At 54.8% G+C, this 26,940-nt stretch overlaps 2 protein-coding genes and 1 pseudogene across 4 annotated transcripts; all 3 read left to right on the top strand.

Annotated features, from left to right (window-relative positions):
- The first annotated feature begins 1,176 nt into the window (after nt 1-1,176).
- TRIM47 (tripartite motif containing 47) lies at nt 1,177-6,136 on the top strand. The gene is made up of 6 exons (XM_030296534.1): nt 1,177-2,313; nt 3,405-3,500; nt 3,789-4,019; nt 4,200-4,368; nt 4,845-4,919; nt 5,174-6,136. The coding sequence occupies exons 1-6, from the start codon at nt 1,627-1,629 to the stop codon at nt 5,812-5,814; spliced, it is 1,899 nt and encodes a 632-aa protein (XP_030152394.1). The 5' UTR covers nt 1,177-1,626; the 3' UTR covers nt 5,815-6,136.
- A 13,153-nt stretch (nt 6,137-19,289) lies between these two features.
- On the top strand, nt 19,290-26,873 carry WBP2 (WW domain binding protein 2). Of its 3 annotated transcripts, none has more exons than XM_030295058.1 (8): nt 19,290-19,397; nt 21,490-21,598; nt 22,806-22,941; nt 23,813-23,905; nt 24,555-24,689; nt 24,882-25,004; nt 25,479-25,555; nt 25,662-26,873. In XM_030295058.1, exons 1-8 carry the CDS (start codon nt 19,339-19,341, stop codon nt 25,713-25,715), a joined length of 786 nt encoding a protein of 261 aa, XP_030150918.1. In that variant the 5' UTR covers nt 19,290-19,338; the 3' UTR covers nt 25,716-26,873. The 3 variants fall into 3 exon arrangements, with proteins under 3 accessions (XP_030150918.1, XP_030150919.1, XP_030150920.1); XM_030295059.1 differs by lacking the exon at nt 19,290-19,397 and adding an exon at nt 19,647-19,783; XM_030295060.1 differs by lacking the exon at nt 19,290-19,397 and adding an exon at nt 19,808-21,205.
- Nucleotides 22,171-22,342, top strand: LOC115501943 (annotated as a pseudogene).
- Nucleotides 26,874-26,940: the final 67 nt, after the last annotated feature.

Below are 26,940 nucleotides of genomic sequence, written 5' to 3'. Positions count from 1 at the left end.
TCCAGGCTCTGAGCCATCAGCCCAGAGCCTGACACGGGGCTCGAACTCCCGGACCGCGAGATCGTGACCTGGCTGAAGTCGGACGCTTAACCGACTGCGCCACCCAGGCGCCCCACCCCTCAATTATTTTTAATGAACTTTAAATTTTAGGATGGTTGTAAGTTTACTAAAAAGTTGCAAAGGTTGAACTCAGAGTTCCCAAATACCTCACTCCCAATTTCCCCTTTTATTGACATCTTACATGACTATGGTGCATTTGTCATAATTAAGAGCCAATACTGATACATTTTATTAACTATGTTCCATAATTTATTCAAATCCCTTTAAGTTTTCCCTAATGTCCTTTTTGTCTCTCAGGAATGCATCCAGAATACACATAATATTTACTCATCACATCTCCTTAGGCTCCTCATGACTAGGACAGTTTCTCGGACTTCGACCTCTCCCCATTTTTTGTTTGTTTTTGCCCTTTTTTGATGATCTTGAAGGTTTCGAGGAGTATTGGTTAGGTATGCTGTAGACTGTCCCTCCACTGGGATTTGTGTGATGTTTTAATCACGATTGGACTGGGTTATGGGTTTTGGGGAGAAAGACCATATCATCAAGGGTACTTACTATCAATATGACTTATCACCGTTGGTGGTGACCTTGATCACCTAACGAGGTCACGCTCGCCAGGCTTCACTACTGTAAAGTGACTCTTTTGCTCCCTTCGAAAAAAAGTCACTATGCCCAGTCCACACTGGAGTGGGAAGCTACACTCCATGTTGGAGTATCTACAAAAATTATTTAGAATTCTGAATGGGAAATCTGTCTATGCTCCCCCATTTATTTACCCAGTCATTTATTTATATCAGTATGAACTCATGGATGTTTATTTTATACTTTGGGTTATAAGCCAGTGCTACTTTAATTTGTTGCCGTTTTATTTAAAACACCATGAAGTGCAAGGCTCAAATGTCCCGACACCCCTAATCCCAGGCACACCAAATTGCCCGCGGGGGGGTCCCCTGGAGGGGAACTGGATTCCCGCAGACAAGCGACTCGGAGGGTCACCTCAACTTCCCCTTTCAGGTTTAGAAAAGCCCAAGTTCCCCACAAGGGGTAAATAGAGTCGCCAAGGGGCAAATACACGCACACATCAGCAGTTCATTTTCTCTGTAGTCAGCAGCTCAGAAATTTTGCTAACAAGTGCCTCGGAGAAGGTCTGGAGCGGGAAGGGGCTGGCTGGTCCGGTGGGAACGCCAGACCCCTCTGGAGCCAGGGGGCCTGGCCCTGGGGGGAGTGGAGGGGTAATGGAGGCGTGAACTCCCTCCCCGCTTCCTTCCAGGGTGCCCCCCCCTCGCATTCTCTGCCCGCCGCCGCCCTCCCTTCCGACCAGGAGGGGCGATCGCCCAGGAGCCCCACGGGGTCACACGGGGCCGAAGACCGCCCGCGCAGTCTAGGCCAGGGCCCTGTGTCCGGGGACCCGCGGGCGGGTCTGCGGCGTTGGGGGGCGGTCCGAGCCCGGGACGGGAGGGGGCTGGACCCTTGGCCTGGGTCCCAGGGGGCGGCGCCGCAGCGCGGACCGGCCGGGTCCCTCCCAGGCGGGAGCAGAACAGGCGGTGCCCGGGCGGCCGCGGAGCTATGGACGGCAGCGGGCCCTTCAGCTGCCCCATCTGCCTGGAGCCGCTCCGGGAGCCGGTGACGCTGCCCTGCGGCCACAACTTCTGCCTCGCCTGCCTGGGCGCGCTCTGGCCGCACCGCGGCGCGGGTGGCGCCGGCGGGCCCGGAGGCGCGGCCCGCTGCCCGCTGTGCCAGGAGCCCTTCCCCGACGGCCTGCAGCTCCGCAAGAACCACACGCTGTCCGAGCTGCTGCAGCTCCGCCAGGGCTCGGGCTCCGCGCCCGGGCCCGGCTCCGGCCCGGCCCCGGCCTCGGCCTCGGCCCCGGAGCCCGCGTCGCCCAGCGCCCCGCCCAGCGCCCCGGAGCCTTCGGCTCCCTGCGCGCCCGAGCCCTGGCCCGGTGGCGAAGAGCCGGTGCGCTGCGACGCGTGCCCCGAGGGCGCCGCCCTGCCTGCCGCGCTCTCCTGCCTCTCCTGCCTCGCCTCCTTCTGCCCGGCTCACTTGGGCCCGCACGAGCGCAGCCCCGCGCTGCGCGGACACCGCCTAGTGCCGCCGCTGCGCCGGCTGGAGGAGAGCCTGTGCCCGCGCCACCTGCGGCCGCTCGAGCGCTACTGCCGTGCGGAGCGCATGTGCCTGTGCGAGGCCTGCGCCGCCCAGGAGCACCAGGGCCACGAGCTCGTGCCGCTGGAGCAGGAGCGCGCGCTCCAGGAGGTGGGCACGGGCACCGGGGGCGCGCCGGGGCGGGTGAGGGCCGCGCGAGCCCGCCGAGGGCCCTGGATCCCACCCCCCACCCACCCCTTTTCCCGGTAGGGTCTTAATGTCCTCCTCTAACCTGAGGCTCTTTGCCGTCTGTTTCCAGTACTGACACTGTCATCCGTCCAGTCGCTGTGGAACGTTCCGCTAGAGACGGGAATGGGGGTTGTGGGGGCCCAGTGTGAACGCGAAAAGAACACGAAGGGGAAGCAGGGGGCCTGAAGCCCCGGCCTGGGCCGATGGGGATCTAAGGCAGGAGGGAGCAGAACCAGGCCCGCGCGGTCCCGGCCGGCCGATTCTGGAAGTGCGGCTGTTGCGCCAGGCCGGGTCCTTGCCGGTCCGAGCTCAGATTTGCCCTGGGCTGAGGCACCGGGTTTAGATGGGTGTGGCAGGCGACAGGAGTGTGGCGGAGGGTGGACCGAGCACACAGACCGCTCTTGTCCAGCTGTTCCGGGGGCCCGTGGTGTGAGCATGTGCGCCGCGATGGGTCCGCTACCTCCGCCCCCAGTTTCCTTTGGCTTCCAGCCCGGTCTTGGCGCCTCTGGCCTTGGGATTTTCCGTCTCTCCTGCCTGGAGCAGTGACTCATAAGACCCAGGGGACTTGCCCGGAATCCCCATTTTTTAGGCCTGGATTGGGGGCACAGACTCTTTGGGGATCGTGATCCCCAAGACAGCTGAGTGCCCTCTCCTGCAGCACCTACCCTGCTCTCTTTCTCTGTGCCTTCCTCACTGAAGGAAGTTCCCCAGTGAGTGTGAGCGACACTGAGGAGCCCGGATGGCCCTGTACTTGCCCACTGGTCAAAGAGGGGACACAAGCCAGCCAGCCTGTGCTCTCCGCGGGCATTTGGGAATGGCACCAACTTGGGCTTGAGGCACCTCTGGCATTATTATGGGGTATCCTAGCCACTCTCAGCGTCCCCTCCCCCCCCCCCATGCACAAATACCACTCTCGGGTCATCCCTCTTCTCCCCCTTGGTAAGGCCTGGTGCCCCAAGTGTGGGCCTGCGGCCTCTGCCAGCCCACGTGCTAATTAAGGATGTCTTCCACAGGCCGAGCAGTCCAAAGTCCTGAGTGCTGTGGAGGACCGCATGGATGAGCTGGGCGCCTGCATTGCACAGTCCCGGCGCACGGTGGCCCTCATCAAGGTCAGCCCCCACCCTAACCCGGTCCCCATGCAGTCCTAAAGCAGGCTGCTGGCAGTGCGAGCTCGCGGCATGGGGTGGTCCTCTCCAAACAAGCCGGTGCTCGCGGACTTGCCTGGCCCCGCTGAGCATGAGCCGCTCCCCTGGGCTAGCATAGGTCCAGGGCAGCTCCGGCCAGTCCCTCTGTCCCCACTAGAGGGCAGGGTGGGAAGGTGGGGTCCGGGAAGGATGGGGCCAGGATAACGCTCTCCTCCTCGCCCTCATCGTTGGCCTCTGTGTGGCCCTGTGCAGAGCGCCGCCGCAGCAGAGCGGGAGAGGGTGAGCCGGCTGTTCGCCGAGGCTGCAGCCATCCTGCAGGGGTTCCAGACGGAGGTGCTGGGCTTCATCGAGGAGGGCGAGGCCACCATGCTGGGCCGCTCCCAGGGGGACCTGCGGCGGCAGGAGGAACAGCGCAGCAGGCTCAGCCGGGCCCGCCACAACCTCAGTCAGGTCCCTGAAGCCGACTCAGTCAGCTTCCTGCAGGTGAGCGCAGCTCTTCCGGGCCTGAGAGGGCACGGGGGGGGGGGGGGTTGGGGGGGGTCAGCAAGAAGCTGAGAGAGAGGCTTCCAGGGCTGCACCGTCCTCCCGGCAGGGCTGTCTCATCCGGCCAGAGGCGCTGTAGCCAACAGGGCCTTAATAGTCACGGATTTGGATTTGCCGCAGGAGCTCCTGGCACTCAGGCTGGCCCTGGAGGAGGGGTGCGGCCCTGGGCCCGGCCCCCCGAGGGAGCTCAGCTTCACCAGATCATCCCAAGCCGTGCGGGCGGTGAGAGAGCTGCTAACGGCCACCTGTGCCAGCCAGTGGGAGCAGCTGCGGGGGCTGGGCACAGAAGGTGGGTGCCCCACACCCCCTGAGTGATTCACCCTGCCCCAGCGTCCCCACCCAGGCCCCCAGGCCTGATACCCATTCAGGAGTGGAGGACGGAAACAGTGTTGTGCCTGGTGCAGGGTGGGGACCCAACTCCTACCAGTGAGTGGGGCCACCGCGCAGGGATGACCAGTCCGCCCCTTTGGCCACACACAGCCTGGGGGGTTGAGGGGACTTCTCCTGGCCTGCCCTCTAGTGGCTGAGGCCTGGGCAGGGAGGAGGTGGAGCAGGGGGCCCGACCCCGGGGACCTGGCTTGCTCGGGGAACACAGAGTGCCTGCCATATTTGCGGGGCGTGCCTGTCCCCAGGGAGCTTGGGATGCTGGGAGGAAGGAAAGGGAGAGGGATTTCGGTCCCAGGTTCAGAGGGGGAGCACGTGGCACAGCTGCCCAGCCACCAACAGCTGGGGAGAACCCCTCCCCCACTGTCTCCTCTTCTGCAGCCGATGCTGAGTCCCAAGACCCCGATAGCACCAACCACTTGGAGAGTGAGGCTCCCAGGGACTACTTCCTCAAGTGTAAGTAGACACCTGGGCTCTCCCCTCTGCTCACACTGGGCCCTCGCGAGGCTGCTGGGCTGGGCTCTAGCACAGGAAGGCTTGGACTCTCCTCCCTCATTCTTAGGGTGAACTAGGTCAGCTCACTCTCGGTGCTCTGTAGCAGGGCTGAGTCGCGCTGGCTGCTAAGGAGGGGAGGTGCGCGCCTAGGGGAGGGGCTGTCCCACCTGAGCCTGGCCCTGAGCCCTGCGTCTCTCTCCCATCCATGGGAGCAGTTGCCTACATCGTGGACCTGGACAGCGACACGGCAGACAAGTACCTGCAGCTGTTTGGAACCAAAGGTGTAAAGAGGGTGCTGTGTCCCATCAACTACCCCGAGTCACCCACTCGCTTCACCCACTGCGAGCAGGTGCTGGGTGAGGGTGCCCTGGACCGGGGCACCTACTATTGGGAGGTAGAGATCATTGAAGGCTGGGTCAGCGTGGGGGTCATGGCCGAAGACTTCTCCCCACAAGAGCCCTATGACCGGGGCCGGCTCGGCCGCAACGCCCACTCCTGCTGCCTGCAGTGGAACGGACGCAGCTTCTCCGTCTGGTTCCACGGGCTGGAGGCGCCCCTGCCCCACCCGTTCTCGCCCACCGTCGGGATCTGCCTAGAATATGCCGACCGAGCCCTGGCCTTCTATGCTGTGCGGGATGGCAAGATGAACCTTCTTCGGAGGTTGAAGGCCTCCCGGGCCCGCCGGAGCAGCTCCCTGTCCTCCTCCATTGACCCCTTCCAAAGCCGCCTGGACAGCCATTTTGCAGGGCTCTTCACTCGCAGGCTAAAGCCTGCCTTCTTCCTGGAGAGTGTGGACGCCCATCTGCAGATGGGGCCCCTGAAGAAATCCTGCATATCTGTGCTGAAGAGGAGGTGATGCAGGGGGGCGTGGGGCCTCCTGCCGTGTCCCAGCTCCTGGGAAGCTTGCTTCTCTGCACCCCCATCTTGCCCCAGTGAACGCACCTTGGGGTCCCCCACATCCCCAGGCTTCTCCTCCCTGGAGGCCTCACCTTCCGTATACTTGGCCTTCCCCCCAGGCCCCTGGAAGTGCCCTCAGACCCTGTCTCCCTATGGGCCTTGTTTCTGGGACAGAAAGCCAGAGCTGGGACAGATCCAGGCTACCCCAACCCTTCTTTTTCCACGTTCCTAGGACAGTGCCTGGCACATAATAGGTGCTGAATAAACATGTGTTGAATGAATGACTCCTTTCTCTATCCTTCTCTCCACCCACCGAGAATTCCTAGGACTTTTCATCTTTCGAGAGCTGGTCTTGAATGGCAAGGGGCCAGTGTTCCTGTTGGTGGGGAGAGCCCTGGCCCAGCAGGAGGGGCAGCCGACTCCCTAGTTCTGGGCAGGGGCAGCTAGAGGTGGCTTCTTCTGAGGGGGGCCGACCCCCCCCCCCAGTCATTCTGGCTGCCTGAGGGCTTTGTGGCCTGGTTCTCGCCAGCTATTTTCATCCCTTGAAGCCACAGCTCGATCCTGGCCCTGCCCGTGGTGTCTGTGCCCAGGGTTAAACACAGACAGCACACTGCCCAGAGCAGGGCACCGCTCCTGGGTGTGGGCAAGAACGTTTGAGACCCAGAGCCTCTTTCACACACACCCACCTTCTCAGTCGGGGAGGCTTGTGGCTGAGAAGGCCCCAGGGTGTGGCTGGAGGCGAGAACTTCTACAATAAAGGGGTCTCTGTCCTCCTCCGGAATCCGCCTCACCTCTCCACACCCACCCAGCCCTGTGGCCGGAACAGGGCTCCGCGCTGGGGAGACCCAGACCCGAAGCCCCCGCAGACTATTTGCTTCTCTCCCAGGAAGGTCCGGTGCCCCACTGCTACCCCAGGACCTTCAGCCTGGTCCTGGATATCCATTCCGAGTTAGCTAGCTCCCAGAGAATATTTGAGTTCAGCTTGTTCCTGGAGCCAGGAGGCGTGTCTCCAGGCCAGCCCCTCCTCCCTGGGTTCTCCTTGGTCCAGGTGAACCTCCATGCCTGGAGGACAGGGGCAGACTGAGGCCTCTCCGGCGCTAGCCCAAGGTCAGACGGGACAATGGGTGAGTTATGCAGCCAGACAGCAAGGCCATACAAGTCCTGTCTGCTGCCTGCCTCCCTCAGCAGCTAAAAATAGCCCCTCCTTCGAGCTCTGCTTCTGCCCCAGCAGCCAGGATGTTGTTTTTCCGGGTGGGGCCCCCTTGCTCCTGGTGCTTTGTGTTCTCAAACGGTTTCCTTGGCAGCCAGGGCCCCCAGCTCACCAGAATGGGGAAGGCTGCTCCTGTCACCGTCACAAACATGGACAGATGGCCGCCTGCTCCAGTCCCCTTACCAGCTGCAAGCCTCCTACCTTTCACAGAGCCCCACCCCCCACCCCGTGCTCTCAGTTCTTCCTCCCCCAGCTTGGCACTTCCCTCCCCACACACTCCCCTCGGGTACCTGACTTTGCAGGGCCCTGGCATGTCACAGACGGTGAGCTACGCAGCGGAGGCCCCTGCACAGGACTGGTGCTGCCTGGTTGGAATTCGGGCCTGACTAGCCAAGTCCGCAGCCACAGCAGTCCCTGCCACTTGCGAAGCGATTCCCAACTTGCAGAACTCATGGAACTTTGTGCACCTTAACGCCAAATCCCAGCATCTACAGCTTTACAGCTCAGAGCAGGGGATTGGCTCACCGGAGTGCACAGCTGGCAAGGGGCTGGCTCCAGGTTTCAGTGTCATCCCATCTGGAGCGTTATCTGCAACCATGCACTTCCTCCGAGACTCTGGGGTGATGCTCGCGCTGGACGGCTGGCGCCTGCGTGAGGTTCTCTGAGATCCCGAGCTCCGAGGAGGTACACTGAGGCAGGGCAGAGCAGGAGGAGTAAGCCAGGGGGCCAGCCCCTCACCGTCCCTGCCAACACTTCAATCAGAGCAGATGGTACATACTTCATCCAGTTTGCTCAAAAAGGGAACCCGTTTAAAAAAAAAAAAATGTTAGATGGGTGCCTGGGCGGCTCAGTTGGTTAAGTGTCTGACTTCCGCTCAGGTCATTATCTCACGGTTCATGAGTTCAAGCCCTGCATTAGGCTCCGTGCTGACAGAGAGGAGCCTGCTTGGGATTCTCTCTCCCTCTCTCCCTCCTTCTCTCTCTCTCTCTCTCTCTCTGCTCCTTCCCTGCGTATTCTTTTCTTTTCTCTTTCTCTCAAAATAAATAAACTTAAACACAAAAGAAAGAAAAAAGTTAGAAAACCACCAATCTAGTCCAAACCTTCTACCTTTTTTTTTTTTTTTCCAGATGAAAAGTAACTGAGGCACAGAGACCAGCAGGCGCTGCCCAAGGCCACCCAGTCCGGGTCACCAGCTCCATGTTCCATGGTTTAGGTATGTCCTGTGCTTAGAAATGTGTAAACACACACACACACACACACACACACACCTCACACACACACACACACACACGTGCGCGCACACACACACACACACTGTGCTTCCCAGCACTGTCCCCTATTGAAGAACTGCCCTCCCGGTGCCCCAGTTCCCACGGCTGCCACAGCCCTTGGCAGAGCTTCCCCAAGGGCCTGTGGTCTCCAGGCTCCCGCCAGAGCCCCTGCCAGTCACCGGCGCTGGAAGAGAGTGTGAAGGGTCTTCTGAGGCTGTGTTGCTATTAGCTGAATCTTGGCTCCTTTGGGCCAGGCGGGGAGCCAACCTTGAGCTCCACTTGAGCTTTGTTTCTGTGGGAAAATGAGCTCCGGAGTTCCAAACAACCGACTGAGCAGTGGCCTTAAGCATCGCACTGTCTTGGCAGCCGCCTTGCAACCTGACTCCTTTGTGTTCGTCTCCTGCCCCCTCCCCACAGTCCAGGAGGAGAGAGGCTCACCGCCCTCTCCCCTCCTTTCTCATCCCCCTCCCAAGGAACACTCACAGAAGTGCCTTCTTTCACCTCCCCACCTCCCAGGCTCCGGGTGAGGCTGGACGGGGACTGTGGCTAAACAGTTTCATTTGATGCTACCATGTAAAACGTGGAACATGAGGACACTCACCCGCTGCAGGGCCACATCTTCCCGAAGATTCGTAGGAACTGCAGGAGGCCCTGGGAGGTCCTCAGGAGCTTCCCCCCAGGGCGGAGCCCGCAACCTTCTTCCCCAGGGCCCTCAGAGAAGGAGCCGGGGTTACACGGCTCAGAGGTACTTGGAGCAGAGCACTGAGGCAGGCAGGAAGTCCGCTTTGGTATTCTGTGTACTTTATCTTTAAAAGACATTCCAATTTTGAATTTTACTCCGTAAGATCTCCTATTTGCTTTAATATAAAAAGCAATGCTTGGGGTGCCTGGGTGGCTCAGTCAGTTAAGCATCCGACTCTTGATCTCAGCTCAGGTCTAGCTAGTGTGTGAGCTGGGTGTAAAGCCTACTTAAACAAACAAACAAACAAACAAACAAACAGAGGGGCCTGGATGGCTCAGTTGGTTAAGTGCCCGACTTCCCCTCAGGTCATGATCTCTCAGTTCCTGAGTTCGAGCCCCACATCAGGCTCTGTGCCGACAGCTCAGAGCTCAGAGCCTGGAGCCTGCTTCGGATTCTGTCTCCCTCTCTCTCTGCCCCTCCCCCGCTCTCACTCTGTCTCTCTCAGAAATAAATACACATTTAAAAAAATTAAAACAAACAGACAAATGAAAAACAAAACAAGGCGTATGTGGGTGGCTCCGTCGGTTAAGCATCTTGGTTTTGGCTCAGGTCACGATCTCACGGGTGGTGAGTTTGATCCCCACTTCAGGCTCTTCACGGACAGTGTGGAGCCTGCTTGGGATTCTGTCTCTCTGCCCCTCCCCTGCTCATGCTCTGTCTTCCTCTCTCTCAAAATAAACTTTATTTTTTTTTGATTTTTGTTTTATTTTATATTTGAGAGAGAAAGAGACAGAGTGCGAGCAGGGGAGGGGCAGAGTGATGGAAACAGAATCTGAAGCAGGCTCCAGGCTCCGCGCTATCAGCACAGAGCCCGATGCAGGGCTCGAACCCATTAACCACGAGATCATGGCCCCAGGCTGAAGTCAGACATTTAAGTGACTGAGCCACCCAGGCACCCCAAAATAAATTAAACTTTAAAACAAAACAAAGCAAAACACACACACACACACACACACACACACACACAAAAGCAATGCTTTTCTGCCCCAGCAGTGAGAATGTTTTTGGGCGTGAGTTTTGGAATCAGAAAGTTTTGGCTAAAAACTTTCCTTCAGCCATTTCTTAACTGTAGGTTTCGGGCAGGTACTTTAGCCCCTCCGTGCCTGGGTTTCCTCACTTGTAAAATAGGGATAAGAGTGGAACTGCACAGCATTATGTTGGAGATGAAAAGAGATAATTTAGGGAAAGCGTTTGGTACAAGTCCTGGCACAGCGAGATTTCAGTAAGTGTTGTTGTAGTAATAGTTAATGTTGTTATTATTCCCCAGTATAACCAAATAAAATCAATGTTCTTAGAAGATGTGTGAATCCTTGGGAGATCCCCAGATCTGTTCCTCAGGAGCTAAGGTTAGCCCAGACCTAAGTTTGCCAGGACACTACATCATGTCCCAGTCGTTAAGATTGGAAACTTTCGCTCACTTAACAGTATTTATTCAGTGTGGGGCGCTGTGCTCAGTGCTAGGGAGACAGGGGTGAGTGACCTAAACAGAGATGCCCCTGTCCTCATAGGAACCTCACAAACGATAATTGTTTGTGAATACAAGGGCACGGCCCCGCCTCTCAGGAGACGCCCAAAAGAACTGACACAGGGACTTGACCAGAAACTTACACACCCATATTCCTAGCACTTTTTCACAACAACCAAATGGTGGAAGCTATCCAAGTGTCCATCGAGGGATGAATGGATAATCAAAATGTGGTATTTACATATAGTGAACTATTATTCAGCCTTCAAAAGGAAGGAAATTCTGACACTTGCTACAACAAGGATGAAACTTGAAGACGTTACACTAAGTGAAATGAACCAAAAGCAAAAGGAGAAATCTTATATGATTCTATTTATATGGGGTTCCTACAGTAGGCAAATTCGCAGAGACAGAAAGGGGCGGGGGAGGGGAAGTAGGGAGTCGGCGTTTACTGGGGACAGAATTTCAGTTCAGGACGATGACAAGGTTCTGGAGATGGATGGTGATGATGGCTGCCTAACAATGTACCGAACGCCACCAAATCGCGCCCTAGAATGGTTAAAACAGTAAATTTCTTTTAAAGTAAACTCTACCCGCAACGTGGCGCTCGAACTCAGGACCCAGAGATCAAGAGTCACATGCTCTTCCAACTGAGCCAGCCAGGCGCCCCCCCAAACAGTACAGTCTATGTGTATTTTACCACTGACGGGGGTCAGAACACGCCTCCTGTGCTAACGAGACTCCAAAAACAGCAGACACAGGAAAGGCATTCTGACCTCCCCCTTTCTTCCTGAAAAGAGAAGATAAAACTCCCACGTGAAAGATGCTCTCTCAAACCAGGAAGAAAAAAAACATTCTTATCACCAGGGAGGGGATGTTGAGGCCTAGAGACATCTGTACAAACCAGCCTTGTCAAAATAACTCGTAACTTCCTTTGGCCTTCTCTGCCACAATTACTCCTCTTCATTCAACCTAGTATATGAGCACTTGGGCCTAAGTTTTGGGGTCTTCTTTTTCCTGTGAAGGCTCCCACGTACATGGAAAAATCAAATCTGCTGCCTTTTCTCCTGTTAATCTGTCTGATGTCAACTTGATTCTCAGGTCCAGCTAGAGACCCTACGAAGGCAGAGGGAAAGTTCTGTCTCCCCTACAGCACGATGAGACAGAAAAAAAAAAAAAAAAGAGAGAAAGAAAGAAAGAAAGAAAGAAAGAAAGAAAGAAAGAAAAGGACAGTGGCCATGAGAAGGGACCCTAATAGGGCTGGGGAGGGGCATTTCCAGGGATGACCTTCCTCCAGGGACAGCTGAGGCCGTGGGCCAAGGACAAAGAGGGCGGGTGTGGGCGGGGCCTGGACTGAGCTCTCCCGGCAGGGAGTGTAATAAGGGTAGGGAACAGGATGAGGTGGACCAGCCAGGTCTGACATGGCAGAGCCTGGTCAGGAGGATTCTAGATTTTGCTAGAAGCGATGGGAAGCCAAGTCAGGGTGTCACGTTGAGAAACGATGCAATCAGATTTGAAAGTCTAAAATCACTCATGGGGCGCCTGGGTGGTTCAGTCGGTTAAGCGTCCAACCTCGGCTCAGGTCAGGATCTCACAGCTTATGAGTTTGACCCCCGCATCGGGCTCTCTGCTGTCAGCACAGAGCCCACTTCGGATCCTCTGTCCCCGTCTCTCTCTGCCCCTTCCCTGCTTATGCTCGCTGTCTCTCAAAACTAAAGAAACATTTAAAAATAAAGTTATTTTTTAATAATGAAATAAAATCACTCTGTTATTTAGGTGAGAAGTGGGCTTAAGGAGGGAAAAGCAGATGAGAGGGACTACGAATGCCCCACCTCGCATCTTTCCAGGAAGAAGGAGAGGAACCTCGCCAGCTCTGGGAAAGAGCACCCAGAATAGCAGGGAGGGGCCCACATCTGCAACAGCCTCTCTTGGTCGCTCTTCTCCCTGAGTCCCCCCCATCAGAGGGGTCCCTCCAGGCCTGGCTCCTCATTGCCGGGGTGGGGACACCTTCAGAGGTGATGCCCATGTCTTTCCAGGGCTTTGGAGACACAGAAGTGGGAACGGACAGCGGGAGGCTTAGGTAAACACTGCTATAGCAGGAACTGCTCAGAATAGGCCTTACAGCTGCGTCTGGGGAGACTGAACTTGACAGAGCAGGGAGGTCTGGACTGGGAACCTGGGGCGGGGCTCATCTCCATAGCAACCAGAAATAGCCCCAGCCAGGCCCTGGCTCTGCCTTCTGATGGAGGAGCTTGTGTTACTGAAATACCCACAGGCAAAATGACGCGCCCGGAATAGCTCGGTTCCACATCACCAGCCCCTCATGTGGCACCTGCCACTCCGACATCGTGGCCACCCAACCAGCAGCAGGTGGCTGAAAGCTGAAGGTCACCAGGAGTCTTTCTCTCACTGGCTTGTTTGAAAGATGACAACTGGCGGAGTGAAAAAAACCTGGTATATCAAGCATGGGTTTATTCGATAACACTCAGGTACGAGAACCGTCAGTATTTTTCCTAAATCAAATAAAATTTGATTATGAGCTGCCCTTTGCCAAGAGGGTAAGATATCCAACCTCAGGCACGCTTGGAAGGATGGTGGTGGTCTTTGTCCTTGGTCCTTTGTCCGCTGGATAGGAGAGCTTCTCCGTGGGGTGGGAATCTTCTCTCCACACGGATGGCACTTGAGACGCCCACTGTCTGAGCCCAAGTGGTCCTTTGCATGGCGAGCCTTCTCTCCCCTGGGCCAAGCGAGGGTCGGGGATGGTGCCCAGTTGCTGTCTTTCTGCTCCAAACCCACGGTAGTAGTCTGCCAGAGCAAAGTACCACAAAGTAAGTGGCTTAAACGACAGAAACTGTTGTCTCACCAGTCTGAAGGCCAGCGTTCGAAACCAAGGTCTTGGCAGATTTAGTGCCTTCTGAGGCTGTGACAGAGAATCTATGAACAAGGCCGCTGTTTTCTGGCAGTTTGTTGACACTATTTGGCAATTCTTGGCTTGTAGAAGCCTTTGTCTTCACATGGCCTTCTCCCTGTGAAGAAACTTCCCCTTTTTATAAGGACAACAGTCATACTGAATTAGAGCCCACCCTAATTACCTCATCTTAACGAATTACATCTGCAACAACCCTACTTCCACTTAAGGTCACGTTCTGCGGTACTAGGGGCTAAGATTTCAACACATGAATCTGGGGAGGACACAATTCAGCCCATGACGCTCACCCTCTACATTGGGCTTCCGGATGCTGGGGTTGGAGCTCTAGGGGCCACATTTGTCCGGCATCTCCTCGCGGGGCTCTGCCAACAGGGGGCGCTAGAGGGCCTGCAGGGCTCTAGGAGGAGAGGGAAACGGCACTTCCTGGGGGCTCCGGGCACCCCAACATCGAGGGAAGTCTTCTTCGCCAGCGGTGGCAGCTTCGAGCACTTCCGGACACCTTGGCATCCTTTGCTTAACCTCTTCAGTTACCTCGCTACCTAACTCTCCAGCGACACGACTAGCTTTATGCCTGTTTTACTTCTTCACAGTAAACGCTCTCTGGTCCCATAGCTGCTGTGGTTCGTCTCCGGACTGGACCCCTTGACACAACCCAAACCACAGTTCTCGTCGTCCAGCACCCCTGCTCTCGGCAGCCACACCCCACCTCTTGGGACTGCCAGACGGGAGCAAGGCAAGTGGGTTACCGCTAGAGGATCCCCCAAACTCTGCTTCTGTCCCTGGGCTCTGGGAAGTACCCCGTCCCCTCTGCGGGTCCAGCCATTTACCCTCTCCCGCCCTCCAGCCCTTCCGGCCCCAGCTGCACACAGTGGGCCTTTTTTTTTCTTAGAAGGATGTGGGAACTTCTGGGCTCAGCCAGCACTGAGAACATCTGTTAGAGAACCCATAAGCCCACCCACCCTGGGAACAAGAAGGCTTGTCTACCCTCTTGGCTGAGAGAGGAGAAATGCCTCTCAGTCTGAGTCAGCCACCACACAAAGAGTGAAGAAACAAGGTGATATCTAAACAGCTGCTCAGCTTTACAAAGAGGCTGAGACTTACCTAAATCACCCCGATGCAACCCTTTAGCATACTGATTTGGGAATCCTAAACATGAGACAGTATCAGCTTCAGGAGTGGGGAGAATGCAGGTCCCCACGGTGGTGGGGGTGGGGGTGGGGGTTGCCATCCTCAACTTCAATGCTCCCCTTGCCTTCTCTCCTCCTCCCATCCCACCCACCCCCACCCTCATCCTTTCTTCTGAAACAGGGGTTCTCAAGCTGAAGATTGCATAATCAATTTAGTGCATAACAATTAGCATTTTTTTAACTTAAATTTTTTTAAATTTTTTTTAAGTATTTTTCACAGAGAAAGAAAGAAAGAGAGAGAGAGAGAGAGAGCGAGCATGGGTGGGGGGGTGCAGAGAGAGGGAGACACAGAATCCGAAGCAGGCTCCAAGCTCTGAGCTGTCAGCACAGAGCCCAATGCGGGGCTCGAACTCACGGACCACAAGATCATGACCTGAGCTGAAGTCGACGCTCAGCCGACTGAGCCACCCAGGCACCCCTAAAAAATATTTTTTAATGTTTATTTATTTTTGAGAAAGAGACAGAGCACAAGCAGGGGAGGGGCAGAGAAAGAGGGAGACACAGAATCTGAAGCAGGCTCCAGGCTCCGAGCTGTTGGCACAGAGCCCGATGTAGGGCTCGAACTCAGGAACTGTGAGATCATGACCTGAGTCAAAGTCAGCGTTTAACGGACTGAGCCACCTAGGCGCCAAGCAATTTTTTAAAATTACAAAATAAAATAGAAAGTTTCAGAGTACATCAAATCATACAAATTTAAATTGTCCCAAAGCTGGTCTAGGGAAAACCAGAGTTTTGCTTTTTGTGTTTTTTTTTTTAATTTTTTTTTTCAACGTTTATTTATTTTTGGGACAGAGAGAGACAGAGCATGAACGGGGGAGGGGCAGAGAGAGGGAGACACAGAATCGGAAACAGGCTCCAGGCTCCGAGCCATCAGCCCGGAGCCTGACTCGGGGCTCGAACTCACGGACCGCGAGATCGTGACCTGGCTGAAGTCGGACGCTTAACCGACTGCGCCACCCAGGCGCCCCAGATAAATTTTAATAGCATTAAGATTTGTTCTGGGAAATTGGTTACCCACCTACCCAACCCAGCTGTCTTCAGTCAGGAGCCCAGTGAGGGTGCGTGGCTGGCTCAGCTGGTTAAGCGTCTGGCTCTTGCTTTCAGCTCAGGTCATGATCTCACAGTTCGGGGGATCAAGTCCCACGTAAGCTGGGTTCCATGGGCTGATGGTGAGAATCCTACTTGGGATTCTCTCTCTCCTCTTTTCTCTGCCGCTCCCCCTGCAGCTTAGATCTGGGGCACGCCCACTAATTGTTGGAAATTGCAAAGCCTGTCTAGGGGTATCCCTGATAAGGATTCAGCAGTCACCGAGGGGGATCATCAAGCTGTCTTATAACAGCTGCATGACCTTGGGCGAAAACCATGCTTTCTGCTAGCTTTGCTGTAGGCTTTATCTGTGTCTCTCCTCCCAGCCTGACTGCTGGGCTGCTCTTTTCTGTTTTAGTCTGAGCTGATTTTTACTCTTTCAGACCCAAACAGGTTTTTCCTCTTCCAGCTGCACTTATAAAATATACATCTGTGTGTACTTCTGTCCTGATATAAAATGTATTTCTTTTTTTTTAATTTTTGAGAGAGAGAGCACGAGAGAGGGAGGGAGGGGGGTGGGGGGTTGGGGACCAAGACTCCAAAGCAGGCTCTGTGCTAACAGCAGCGAGTCTGATGAGGGGCTTGAACTCGTGAACCTTGAGATCATGACCTGGGCCAAAGTCAACCGACTGAGCCACCCAGATGTTCCTAAAATGTATTTCTTACTATGGGGTCGGGGGTAAAAAAAAAAAAAAAGAAAGAAAAAGAAAGAAAGAGAGAGAGAGAGAGAGAGAGAGAGAGAGAGAGAGAAAGAAAGAAAGAAAGAAAGAAAGAAAGAAAGAAAGAAAGAAAGAAAGAAAACCACCATCTGGTAAACTGCTCCCCAAACTTTGTAATGTCGTGGCACGTATAGAGAATGATTATTTATTCAGAACAAATAGGATCTGTCCTGCTCACTAGGGCAACTGCATGATGCTTTCTGGGCCTTCAGAGGTGACCGGCCACCACGGGGTTGTCCTGGGGCGAAGGGACCAGTATGTCAGGCATACTTGGGCCCTAGCTTAGCGCACCACTCAAGAAGCTTCCCTCTGGGGGAAAAAAAAAAAAAGCTCCTCCTCGCTGGAGATCAGGAGGGATTACAGCTCAGCAAAGAGCGATCATTTCTGGAAACAAGCAGAGCCTGTGTGGACTCTAAGGCAGAAGTCTGAGTTCTGAGACTTGGGCCCAGACACGGGGCACTTTGCTGCTGACTTGGTTCAGCAATGAATTGCCCTCGAGCCCCCCAGCATGGGTGCTGGAAACCACTGCCCCCTTTCACAGTTGGGAGATCCTAACACTATGTTCATATGTCATGCATTTATTTTATTATTATTATTTTTAAGTACTTTATTTATTTTTAAAGATTTTGTTTCTAAGCAATCTCCACACCTAACGTGGGACTCGAATTCACAACCCCGAGAACCAAGTGTCGCACGCGCTACTGACCAAGCCATCTGGGCGCCTCGTGGTCATATGTTTTCATTAAATTTGGAAAAGTCAAACATTGAAGCTGGACTCAACTAGGCCTGCGATCTCTTCTCCACTCTGACTTCCTCTTCAACACATTTCCTCTCCTGTCCAGAGGCCTAACCATGGCCACATACTGTGTTTTCAGGATTGTGTATTTTAGTTCTTTAAGCAAGGCCTCCAAAAGCTTTAGGCCCCACAAAACCTCCAATTGCCTCTGTGACCAATCAAGTTCCGCAAAGGGTGGGGGGATGGGACTGTACTGGTTCCCCACCTTCCCTTTTATGGTCCTCAAAGCTGCCATTCTTGCATACCCTTTACTGGGTGGATTTCACTTTCTTTTTGAAATTTGTTATTAATATTTAGAATGTGCACAACAGACAATTAGACATTACAAGGAAGTAGACAACAAATGCACAGAGTCACCAGCCTGCCCAATTCCCCAGACCCATGCCTCAGTGGGGTAATCCAAAAACAATGCCCGGTGGTTCTTTCCAGAAATTTTAGATCTAGATCTAGATCCTAATTTAAATACAAGCAGAAGCTTTTTTTTTTTTTTTTGAAGCATATTTACACACCCAGTTTGTACTTACACTTGATCTTAGCCAAAAGGCCGAGAAGTGATTATACACCAGTTTGTACTTAACAAACTGGCAATCTTTCTGTATCTGCACATAGAATTTGTCTTCAATTTTTTTTTCAAACAGCTGCATACACTGTATGTGCCAAAATTAATTTAACTACTAGGGCAGAGTATATCATGTCCATCATGCAGTGATTCATGCACGTGTCCTGCAAAGTCCCACCTGCTTCTGCACAAGTCTTCACAGAAGGCCAGGGGCATCTCGGTGGCTCAGTCAGTTGAGCTTCCAACACCTGATTTTGGCTCAGGTCATGATCTCACAATTCATGGGATCAAGCCTGGCAATCAGGTTCTATGCTGACAGCGCGGGGCCTGCTTGGGATTCTCTCTATATCTCTCTCTCTCTCAAAAATAAACCTTAAAAAAAATAAATAAAATCAAACTCTGATCCTGTAAGATTAATGATGCACCGCCACGTGAGGAGTGAGACCCCCCCTGATTCCTCCTTAAGATCCACTCAGAGGTGGGGGTAGTTTACATAATAACTACAGCTGCCCAGTGGACGCCGCCCAGTGCTGGGTCCTAAGCTGAGATGAGTCAGCTCTCTTTTGTAAGCCATATAATGGGGCTGCCGGTCTCGCTTTACGCCTAGTTCCATTTAATTACTGTCTTGTTTAAATCTTCCAGCTGGGACGCTGCTGGGCTGGCCCGACTGTAAGCTAGAACATTCCAGGAGTAGCAGCGCCACCGCGAGGCCAGCTCGGTGGAGGCGGCCAGGAGGTGGGGTGGCTACCGCTCAGAAGGTGGGTTTGGCGGAGGGGTCAGGTCCGGGCATCGAGCCCTCCCCCCGCACGGACATTCTCACCCCCAACTCGGAGAGTGTGGGTCTGACTTCAAGACATGGATGGAAGTTTTTCCTGGCTCCTCTCTGCCAGCCCGCCACCATGTCCTGGAACTGGGTCCTGCACTCATTTACGAGGCTAGGGACTACCCTAATCCGGGGCAAAGTCAGACTCAGGGCTCCATAAATGTTGAGTGAATAAAGATGCGCCAGCAAGTGGCTGTTCAGCATTCCCCACACCAGGTTTAGATTCCTATACCCCTATTAGGTGAGTATGCACTTTTGAGCTCAGGGCCTTTATGATAAATTCCCCTGTGACGTGTTCAGCTGTTCATTCTGGGTCTCTTTGAAGACGGGATGGGGAGTGGGGAACGCGCAGGCCGCTGAGTCAAGCAATAAAAGGAGTCAACCCAGGCCTACGTTTTGGGAGACTACAAACTCCAGAATACATCCTTCCACTAGCGTAGAGAAAGGCCGATTGAAGGAGCATTGCCTTCTGGGAACTGTAGTCTTCAGCTTGTTTGTGATGCAGGCGAAGCTCGGAGGGGTGGGGGAGTGTGAGTAAACTATGACCACGTGACGCTCGAGATCAGGTGGTGGGGACAGCTTCCGCGCAAGAGCTGTGATTGGCTGACTCTAATACGAACGACGCCACTAGGGGCGGGCGCTAGGGAGGCGCAAGCGCACTGCGTTGGGAGTCTCGGGACCCTTCTCCGAGAGACTATGGCGCTCAACAAGAATCACTCGGAGGGCGGCGGAGTGATCGTCAACAACACAGAGAGGTGACAACATTGCGGAAGGATCCTAGAGGAACGAAGGGGGGGAGTGGGCGGGGTGGGCAGCGTGGGCGGGGGGCGGTGGGGGATAAGCCCCTGAAGATGGGAAACTGATGGGGTGCGGTGGTGGGGGGGTAACGGCTGGAGGCGGGGCCGGCGGGAGGAGGGCCGGTCGAGGAGGAGGGTGCGATTAGCCGTCGGGTGGGGGTGGGGCTGCTGGACGGGGACAGGGCTTGGGGAGACAGGGCCCCGGGGTCGTTCTTGAGCCCCCTTCCCAGAGTCGATGACTTCAAGAGATGGGAACAGCCTTAGACAAAAATAATTGCCGTTTCTTGGGCGTTTACTACATTAGTACGTGTCAGGCCCTGCTTCTCTCCTATCTTATTTAATATGTAAGTACTGCGCGGCAGAACATACTGTTATACACGTTTTACACGTAGGGAAAGTGAGGCACGGGGAAGTTGAGTAACTTGCCTGAGATCACAGAGCTGTAAATAACCAAGATGGGATTCCAGGAAAGGTGTCTTTACTCTGAAGTCAATAGGTTTAACTATCAGTATGTAGCCTTTTAGTATATTCCAGAACTGCTGAGTTTCCAGATGAGAAACTGAGACCCAGAGGTGCCGTTAAATAGGTAGCGCTTGTCAAATGTCTAACACAATTCCCGGCACGGTGTCCGTCCTTGTCTGTTTCTTTCCCATGCATGTTGACTTGGTTTACTCCCAGAACCGAGGTCTCCCAACTTAAGAGTTCTTTCTTCCCACCCCTCCCATCAGTTCTGTCTCTCTCCCCATCTCTGGACCTCTCAGTGGCTTCTCTCTGGCTCCTTGGGCACTGAGAATTGGGTCATCCAGCTTTGGTTGAGCTATGCTGACTCTGAAATGCTTCTTGAAGGCAGAAGGCGTTTAGGAGGAGTCTGAGTCACCAGAAGAGACTTGGTGCGATCAGAGCTTTGTAGCCTGCGAAGGCCAGCACCCAGAAATGTTTGATGAGTCAGGAGAAAGCCTGGGGTGCTCCCAGCCTCAGAATACTGACTTCCCCTCTATCTTACGTGCTCAGGTCTGCTGGACCAGCCTGTTCCTAGTAATGACCTCTTTTCCCTGAGTTGTCCTTCTCTTTTCTGGTACTAGTCCTCTCTCCCACTTAGCCCTCCCCAGTGAAGAAAGTTGTGGTATTTGGGAGGAAGGGGAAGACAAATGGAACCATGTGAACTTGGATCTTGTTATCTTATAATCAGAGAAATCTCACATTGTTCCCAGTTTTGTAAGCTGTCTGTGTGAGAGCCAGTCTCCGGCCTGGAAAAACACTTTTGATGCCATTTGGTAACATCTCCTGGGACTATTTTTCTTTCTTTCTCAGTGGGACTTTGTGGGACGAGAATGTATCTATCCTGCTTGGGCCTCCTACCTGGCTTAGGGCTCCATTCTGCTAAATAATAGTGTGCCTTGTTTGAGAAAATGCTTTGGCCTCATTTCCCCCAAAATTGCGTATACAGTAGTTGAAGTTTAGTGTTTAAAATTTCATGTGTAAAATAGCCTTGCTCTTTTAAGTCATGAATCCCTTTGAGAGTGATCAAAGCCACGGATTCTCCGAGAAAAATGCATGTGCACCATCATCTCAAGGGCTTCGTGGCCTAAAACCCCAGCCAACCCAGGTCTGGAAACCCAGCTTTAAAGGAACCCTGAAGTGAGCCCTTTGGGGATGCATAGAGCCACGTCTTAAAGGGTTTGTGTATTAGGACTCAAAAACAAACCAGCCGAAAACAGAAAACACCTATAATAAGGACTCAGAAGAAAATGGGAGAGTTAACCCAGGTAATCTAACCTGATTTGAGGGATTACAGGGTTAAGGCTTTAAAGCCCTCAGCTCCTCTGGTGTGGTCACCTGGGGGTGGGGGGTGTGCGCGGCTCGGGGAAATTCTGCAGACCTCTGCCTTGCTCCTCCCTTCCAGGGCTATATTAATGGTTTCCTTGCAGCAATGTCAAAACAGAGATGCGACATGCTGGACACCTGCCTACCAGGGGGGTGCAGTCCCTGGGGAAAACAGATCATGGCTCCAGACTGGCTCATCAGGGCTTTTCCTCCTTTCTTATCACAGCATCCTGATGTCTTATGACCATGTGGAACTTACATTCAATGATATGAAGAACGTGCCCGAGGCCTTCAAAGGGACCAAGAAAGGCACCGTCTACCTTACCCCTTACCGGGTGAGTTGCACAGTGTGATGGTTGGTTTGAAAGCTTGTGTTTCCTGGACGCCGATGGGGGTTTTAGGTCAGCGTCATGAGTCCAGTGGCCTCTGAACCTGGTGAATGTTCGTTCCTCACTCCACGTGTTTCTGTCACATGCTCTTGGGTGCTAGAACCATCAGACTGCTTGTGCAGCTTGAACTGACCCCTGGGTGTTGACTCCATGCAAATTCCAGATCTTTTGCTGTAAAATCTGTGTGTTGTTGGGTCAGTCCCCGCTGCTGGGATGACTGCAGCCTGGAGTAGAGGCTGTTGTTACTTTGGTTTCCGTCAGAGTAGCCCACGAGGCCTTTGTGTACATCCAGAGTGACAAACGTGGTAAACAGGATACAGTAGCAGGGCCACAGCCTCCAGCTGGGCAGAAAGCCCGGCAAAACCCTGCAGAGCGAGAAGTGCCAGACTGCGGAATGGGCCTTGGCCTGAGAATTACCCAGGCCGACTCTGAGAGCCTTCCAGAGGAAGACAAGTGGCCATTCTTGAAAAAGGTTCGCTGCCTGTAGCTACCAAGAGTTAGATTTAAAGACGGTTGGAAGCTTTGCGCAGTGGCAGTACCGTAGCCAATGAGGTTTATCCGAGGCGCGATTATTGCTAATTAAAGACGGTTGGAAGTGGGGCGTAGCTTCAAGTTTTTATCAACGGGCCTTGGCAGAGAGACAAGGGAGCCTCAAAACCCCTTTTCTGTCATCTCCAGCCACAGATGGAAGTCACGGGTTTAAAACAGAGGGTTGTCCCAAGTGCGGGACCGGAAGCTCTTGTTGCTCTTTGGGCAGCCCCCTTCTCCCAGGATCTCACCCCGTCGGGCTGCACCTCCCCGCTCTGGAAGGCAGCGCTGCCTACCCCTGCCTCTCTGCCCCAGCGCTCTGCGCTTTTGTGCCACATCCGCCACCCCCTCACCGCCACTCAAACGGCAGAGCGGTCTGTTCCTCTCACACACGCTGTGAACGGCGTCTTTTTTCTCACAAACACCCACGTTCGGCCTCCAGCCAGGCTGCACGTGGGACCTTTCACTTTCAGAGCGCTCTCCAGAAGCTTCCTCGGTGCAGAGCGCCCTGGGGCTGCTGGGCCCTGGCCGGGGGAGCAGACCCCTCACGCACGGGAGGTGCTAGCTAAGGGGGGCTTCGGGCCGTGGGGTGGGCGCTGATGGCTCCCGTCCTCTCTGCCTGCAGGTTGTCTTTCTGTCCAAAGGAAAGGATGCCATGCAGTCCTTCATGATGCCCTTTTATCTGATGAAGGACTGTGAGATCAAGCAACCTGTGTTTGGTGCGAACTACATCAAGGGAACAGTGAAGGCTGAAGCAGGAGGTGGGTGATGAAGGCTCCGGGCCACGGATGGGGCTTCCAGAGAGGTGCTCTGCCGCGCCTCTGCTAGACGTCCCCTTCGGACCCTTATCACCCCCTGGCCTTGTCCTCTTCCTGGCTCTGGATTAGCTTCCAAGCCCAACACCCAGGCTGCCAGTTGTTCAGCAGAGGTGGGTTTTGGCCAAGGGCTAGGAGATGCTGGCGTTAAAGGTAGCGACTCAGATCACATTCTCAGAGCAAAATCAGCTATGTCACTGAAAACTAAGAAAAAAAATGCTTATCGTGACCTGGGGAATGTGTGCAAAGTTTAGCTGTCAGGTTCTCGGGAGGGGCCTTTTCCCTAGAGCCAGGAAGAGCCAGCTGTCTCTCCGCCACCAGAGACGCCCTGTTTGGTGGCCGGCTTTTGTGCAGACACCAGAGACTTCTTTGTCGAACTTGGCCTTCCCCTCACACCCAGCCAAGTGGAAGCTTGGTCTCTAAGGCGCTCACAGTTCCCCTCTGGCAGAAGCCAGGTTCGAGGGGCCAGGGGTCCATCCTTAGGCCCCTTAGGAGGGGAGATCTGCTCTGAACTTGAATGTCACTTGTTGCTGAGTGAACCTGCCCTAGGGAGGCTGCTTCGTGGGGGTGGGAGGCTCTAGGGCTGATGGACTTCCACGGCTGGGGGTGGGGTAACAGGCTTGTTCCAAGAAAGAAGAGCCGCCTCTTCCAAAGAGCGAAGCAGGCACGGGCAGGAGGCGGGCACTGCAGAGCCAACCCTTGCCCCGCAGGCCGCCAGGTCACTGGCCAGAGACCCCAAGAGAACAGAGAGCCGTCTCTTGAGGCTCTTGAGGCTGTGTTCTTTTCCTGAGCTGTTGACGCAATGTTCCCCTCCCAGGTGGCTGGGAAGGCTCTGCGCCATACAAGTTGACCTTTACGGCAGGGGGAGCCATCGAGTTTGGACAACGGATGCTACAGGTGGCATCTCAAGGTATCAAGGCTCTGAAAGCCCCCGGGGCGAAGGACACACTGACACGCGTGGGTTTAGTTTGTGCATTTGACTTGGTTTACTTTTTATTCTGATTTTTTAAGCACTAGAGAGAGAAAGTCTCTGGGCCCCGGGCCCGCCGGGGCTGGGAATTGAGAAGAAAGCTTGTAATTAGCATCACTCCGGCCTGTACCTCGAAGGCTGGGTTTGCCCTGTCTGGAGCAGGTATAGGACATCTTGACAAAGCTCTTTGGACCCAAGGACATTTTACTGTGGCCTCATAAAAACAAACATGAAACCCAACCTTTAAGCTACCATTAACACTTGAAATCCCCAAGGGTTGTGCTCAGCAGACATCCTCCCGTCGCCCCCAGCCTCACCCCGGCTCCGGCTGGTACCCCATCCCCGAACCTCCCTCTTTCTGTCCATCTGTCCTCTGCCCACCCCTCCCCGCTGCCCTTGACCTCCCCTGCCTTGGCTCTGAGCTGCCTCCCCATCCAGACTCCTCACTTCTTCCCTGACCGAGGCTGGCTCCAGCGTGGATGGGGAGTGGAATGGGGCGGGGTAAGGCGTGTCTGCTGTGCACATTCCAGGGACCCTGCAGCTCCCCTCGGTAGGCGACACTCATTTCTCTCTCCCCTTGTACTTATAGCCTCCCGAGGTGAAGCCCCCAATGGAGCCTATGGGTATTCTTACATGCCCAGCGGGGCCTATGTCTTTCCCCCGCCAGTCGCCAATGGAATGTACCCCTGCCCTCCTGGCTACCCCTATCCACCGCCCCCACCTGGTGAGTGTGTCCTTTGCTGCCCACCCCTCACCCCACCCACCCACTAACCACCCCACCCAGGCCAGGGGGTTGTAGAGGGGAGACTTGTTCTTCAAGCTGCTTCAGGACTAATTGAGAAGGTGGAGAGGCCCGGGAGCTGCCAGCTGAGGGGCTAGGCTGCTCACTGGGCCCTGTTCCTCTCTTGCCGAGCAGAGTTCTATCCAGGACCCCCCATGATGGACGGGGCCATGGGATATGTGCAGCCCCCACCACCGCCCTATCCTGGGCCCATGGAACCTCCTGTCAGCGGCCCTGATGTCCCCTCTACTCCTGCAGGTGAGGCCCTGGGCTGCTAGCAGTCCTGGGGGGCCAGCCCTCCCCTCTCCGTGGCTGTGTGGAGAGCCTCAGAGAACAGTTAGAGGTCGGCCGGGAGCCCCACATGGTGAATGACCCCGAGCCTTGGACTAGTCCCGGGGACTAGCAGTGTGGTTGCTCCTGGGGGGGGTCTAGATTCCACCCTCACCTCCAGCCTCTTCCCCCACTAGCCTTGTGCCCCGGGGCTGGGAAGGTCTCCCTGTATCGTCTTGTCGTCTGTAACCGTCTGTAACCGCATGGTGGCAGTACCACCTGGCGGGATCATGGGGAGAGAGGGGTAAAGGAGCTGGAAAGAACCAAACTGGACCAGGCAGCACTAGCTGCTGGGGGGGTGATGCCTGGCGGGGGGCATCTATCTCGGTGCAGCTCCAGGGGCAGCTGGAAGAGGGGAGGGCTTGTCGCTGGGACTTAGCCCAGGCGTGTTTGTTCTCGCAGCTGAAGCCAAGGCAGCAGAAGCGGCTGCCAGCGCCTATTACAACCCGGGCAACCCACACAACGTCTACATGCCCACGGTGAGCAGGGCCCATGCGCGGGCGGCCAGATGCAGGGGTTTAGGGGTGGGAAGATCTGGTCTCGTTGTGAACCTTCTAATGCGATCTGTCTTCCTTCCTTCCTCAGACCCAGCCTCCGCCACCTCCCTACTACCCCCCGGAAGATAAGAAGACCCAGTAGACCCCTCCCACCCCTGCTTCCCACCCCTCGTCACTCTTCCCTTCCCTTCCTCTTGGGGCTGAGACTGGGGTTCCGGGGGGTGATGGAAGGGCCTTGTTCTTCCTCCAGGTGTGATTATAAAACACTTCCCAAGGACTGGTGTTGAGGGAAGGGGGGGCCCCCCTGACTCGGGAGCCGTGCCTCCCAGCTTCTCAAGCTATAGCTCAGAGCCCGCTCAGTCGGCGCCGCTCGGTCGTGCTTCCCTCTCGCCACGCCTGGGGCTCTGTTCAGGAGCGTGAGCGTCCACCTCGTTCCCGTCTTGCTCTAGTAGTTTCTCCCCACGGAGACTCTCTGGCCACCTCCTGTACCGCAGTCCAGCTCCCTCGTTTTGGAATCCACTTTATACTCGGCCTCGTGAACTCCCTCAGACCAGCCTCGCGTCTTCCTGAGGGCCCCTGCCAGGCCCCCCTCACATTCCCTCCACTCTGGTCTGTGCCTAACCATGGAAACCGGACTGTCAGCCCACATTCCAATCCCAGCCAGCCTCCAGCCCCGGTCACACTCTTCTTCCCCTCCCTGTCCTGTCCTCGGTCGTCTGTCGTCTGTCGCCACCGCCTTGTGACTTTTTGGAGCTTTAACGTGAGCTTCCAGGGGGTGGGCCGCCTCAGGACCAGGCCGCCGCGATGGGGAGGGAGCCCACTGCTTCCCTCCGAGTGTTTCTGGCATTTGTTTCCCTTTGCCTTCTCTCTTTTCTCTCTAGAAGGGGCTTCTCAGACTGGATGCGTGTTCATCCATCCCATCATGCCATTTGGGGGCTGCTGGGTGGGCTGGAACAAAGGCCCTGACCCCTGGGGCCTGGCCTGAACCTGTGTGCTGACCGTGACCTCTCACCAGCCCCTCACCCTGCCCTCTTCCCTTTAAGCTTCATGCCTAATTGGTGATATGCCCCCTGGATGCACTAAAATTTGCTCTCATTTGCTTCTGGACTGGCCGTGAAGTGAGGAGATGGTTATTTAAAGAGAATTCCCTATTTATTTGACAAAAAAAAAAAAAAAAAAAAAAAAAAAAGAAAGGAAAGAGAAAGACAACAACCAGTTAATATATTAACGTGAAATAAACCCTGTTTGCACCTTGATTTGTTTGCTGAAAATGTGAAGTAGTAAAAATGAAGTGACTGGACCTGTCTGGCTCTGTGTGTGGTGACCAGCGTGATCTCTTGGGAAAAGAGAACTGGCTGCTAAGGGCC

This window comes from Lynx canadensis, chromosome E1 (genome assembly GCF_007474595.2).
Source record: "Lynx canadensis isolate LIC74 chromosome E1, mLynCan4.pri.v2, whole genome shotgun sequence".
NCBI classification, from domain to species: domain Eukaryota; kingdom Metazoa; phylum Chordata; class Mammalia; order Carnivora; family Felidae; genus Lynx; species Lynx canadensis.
Note: the sequence above shows the minus strand (reverse complement) of the source record. Positions and strands in the feature narration are given on the sequence as shown.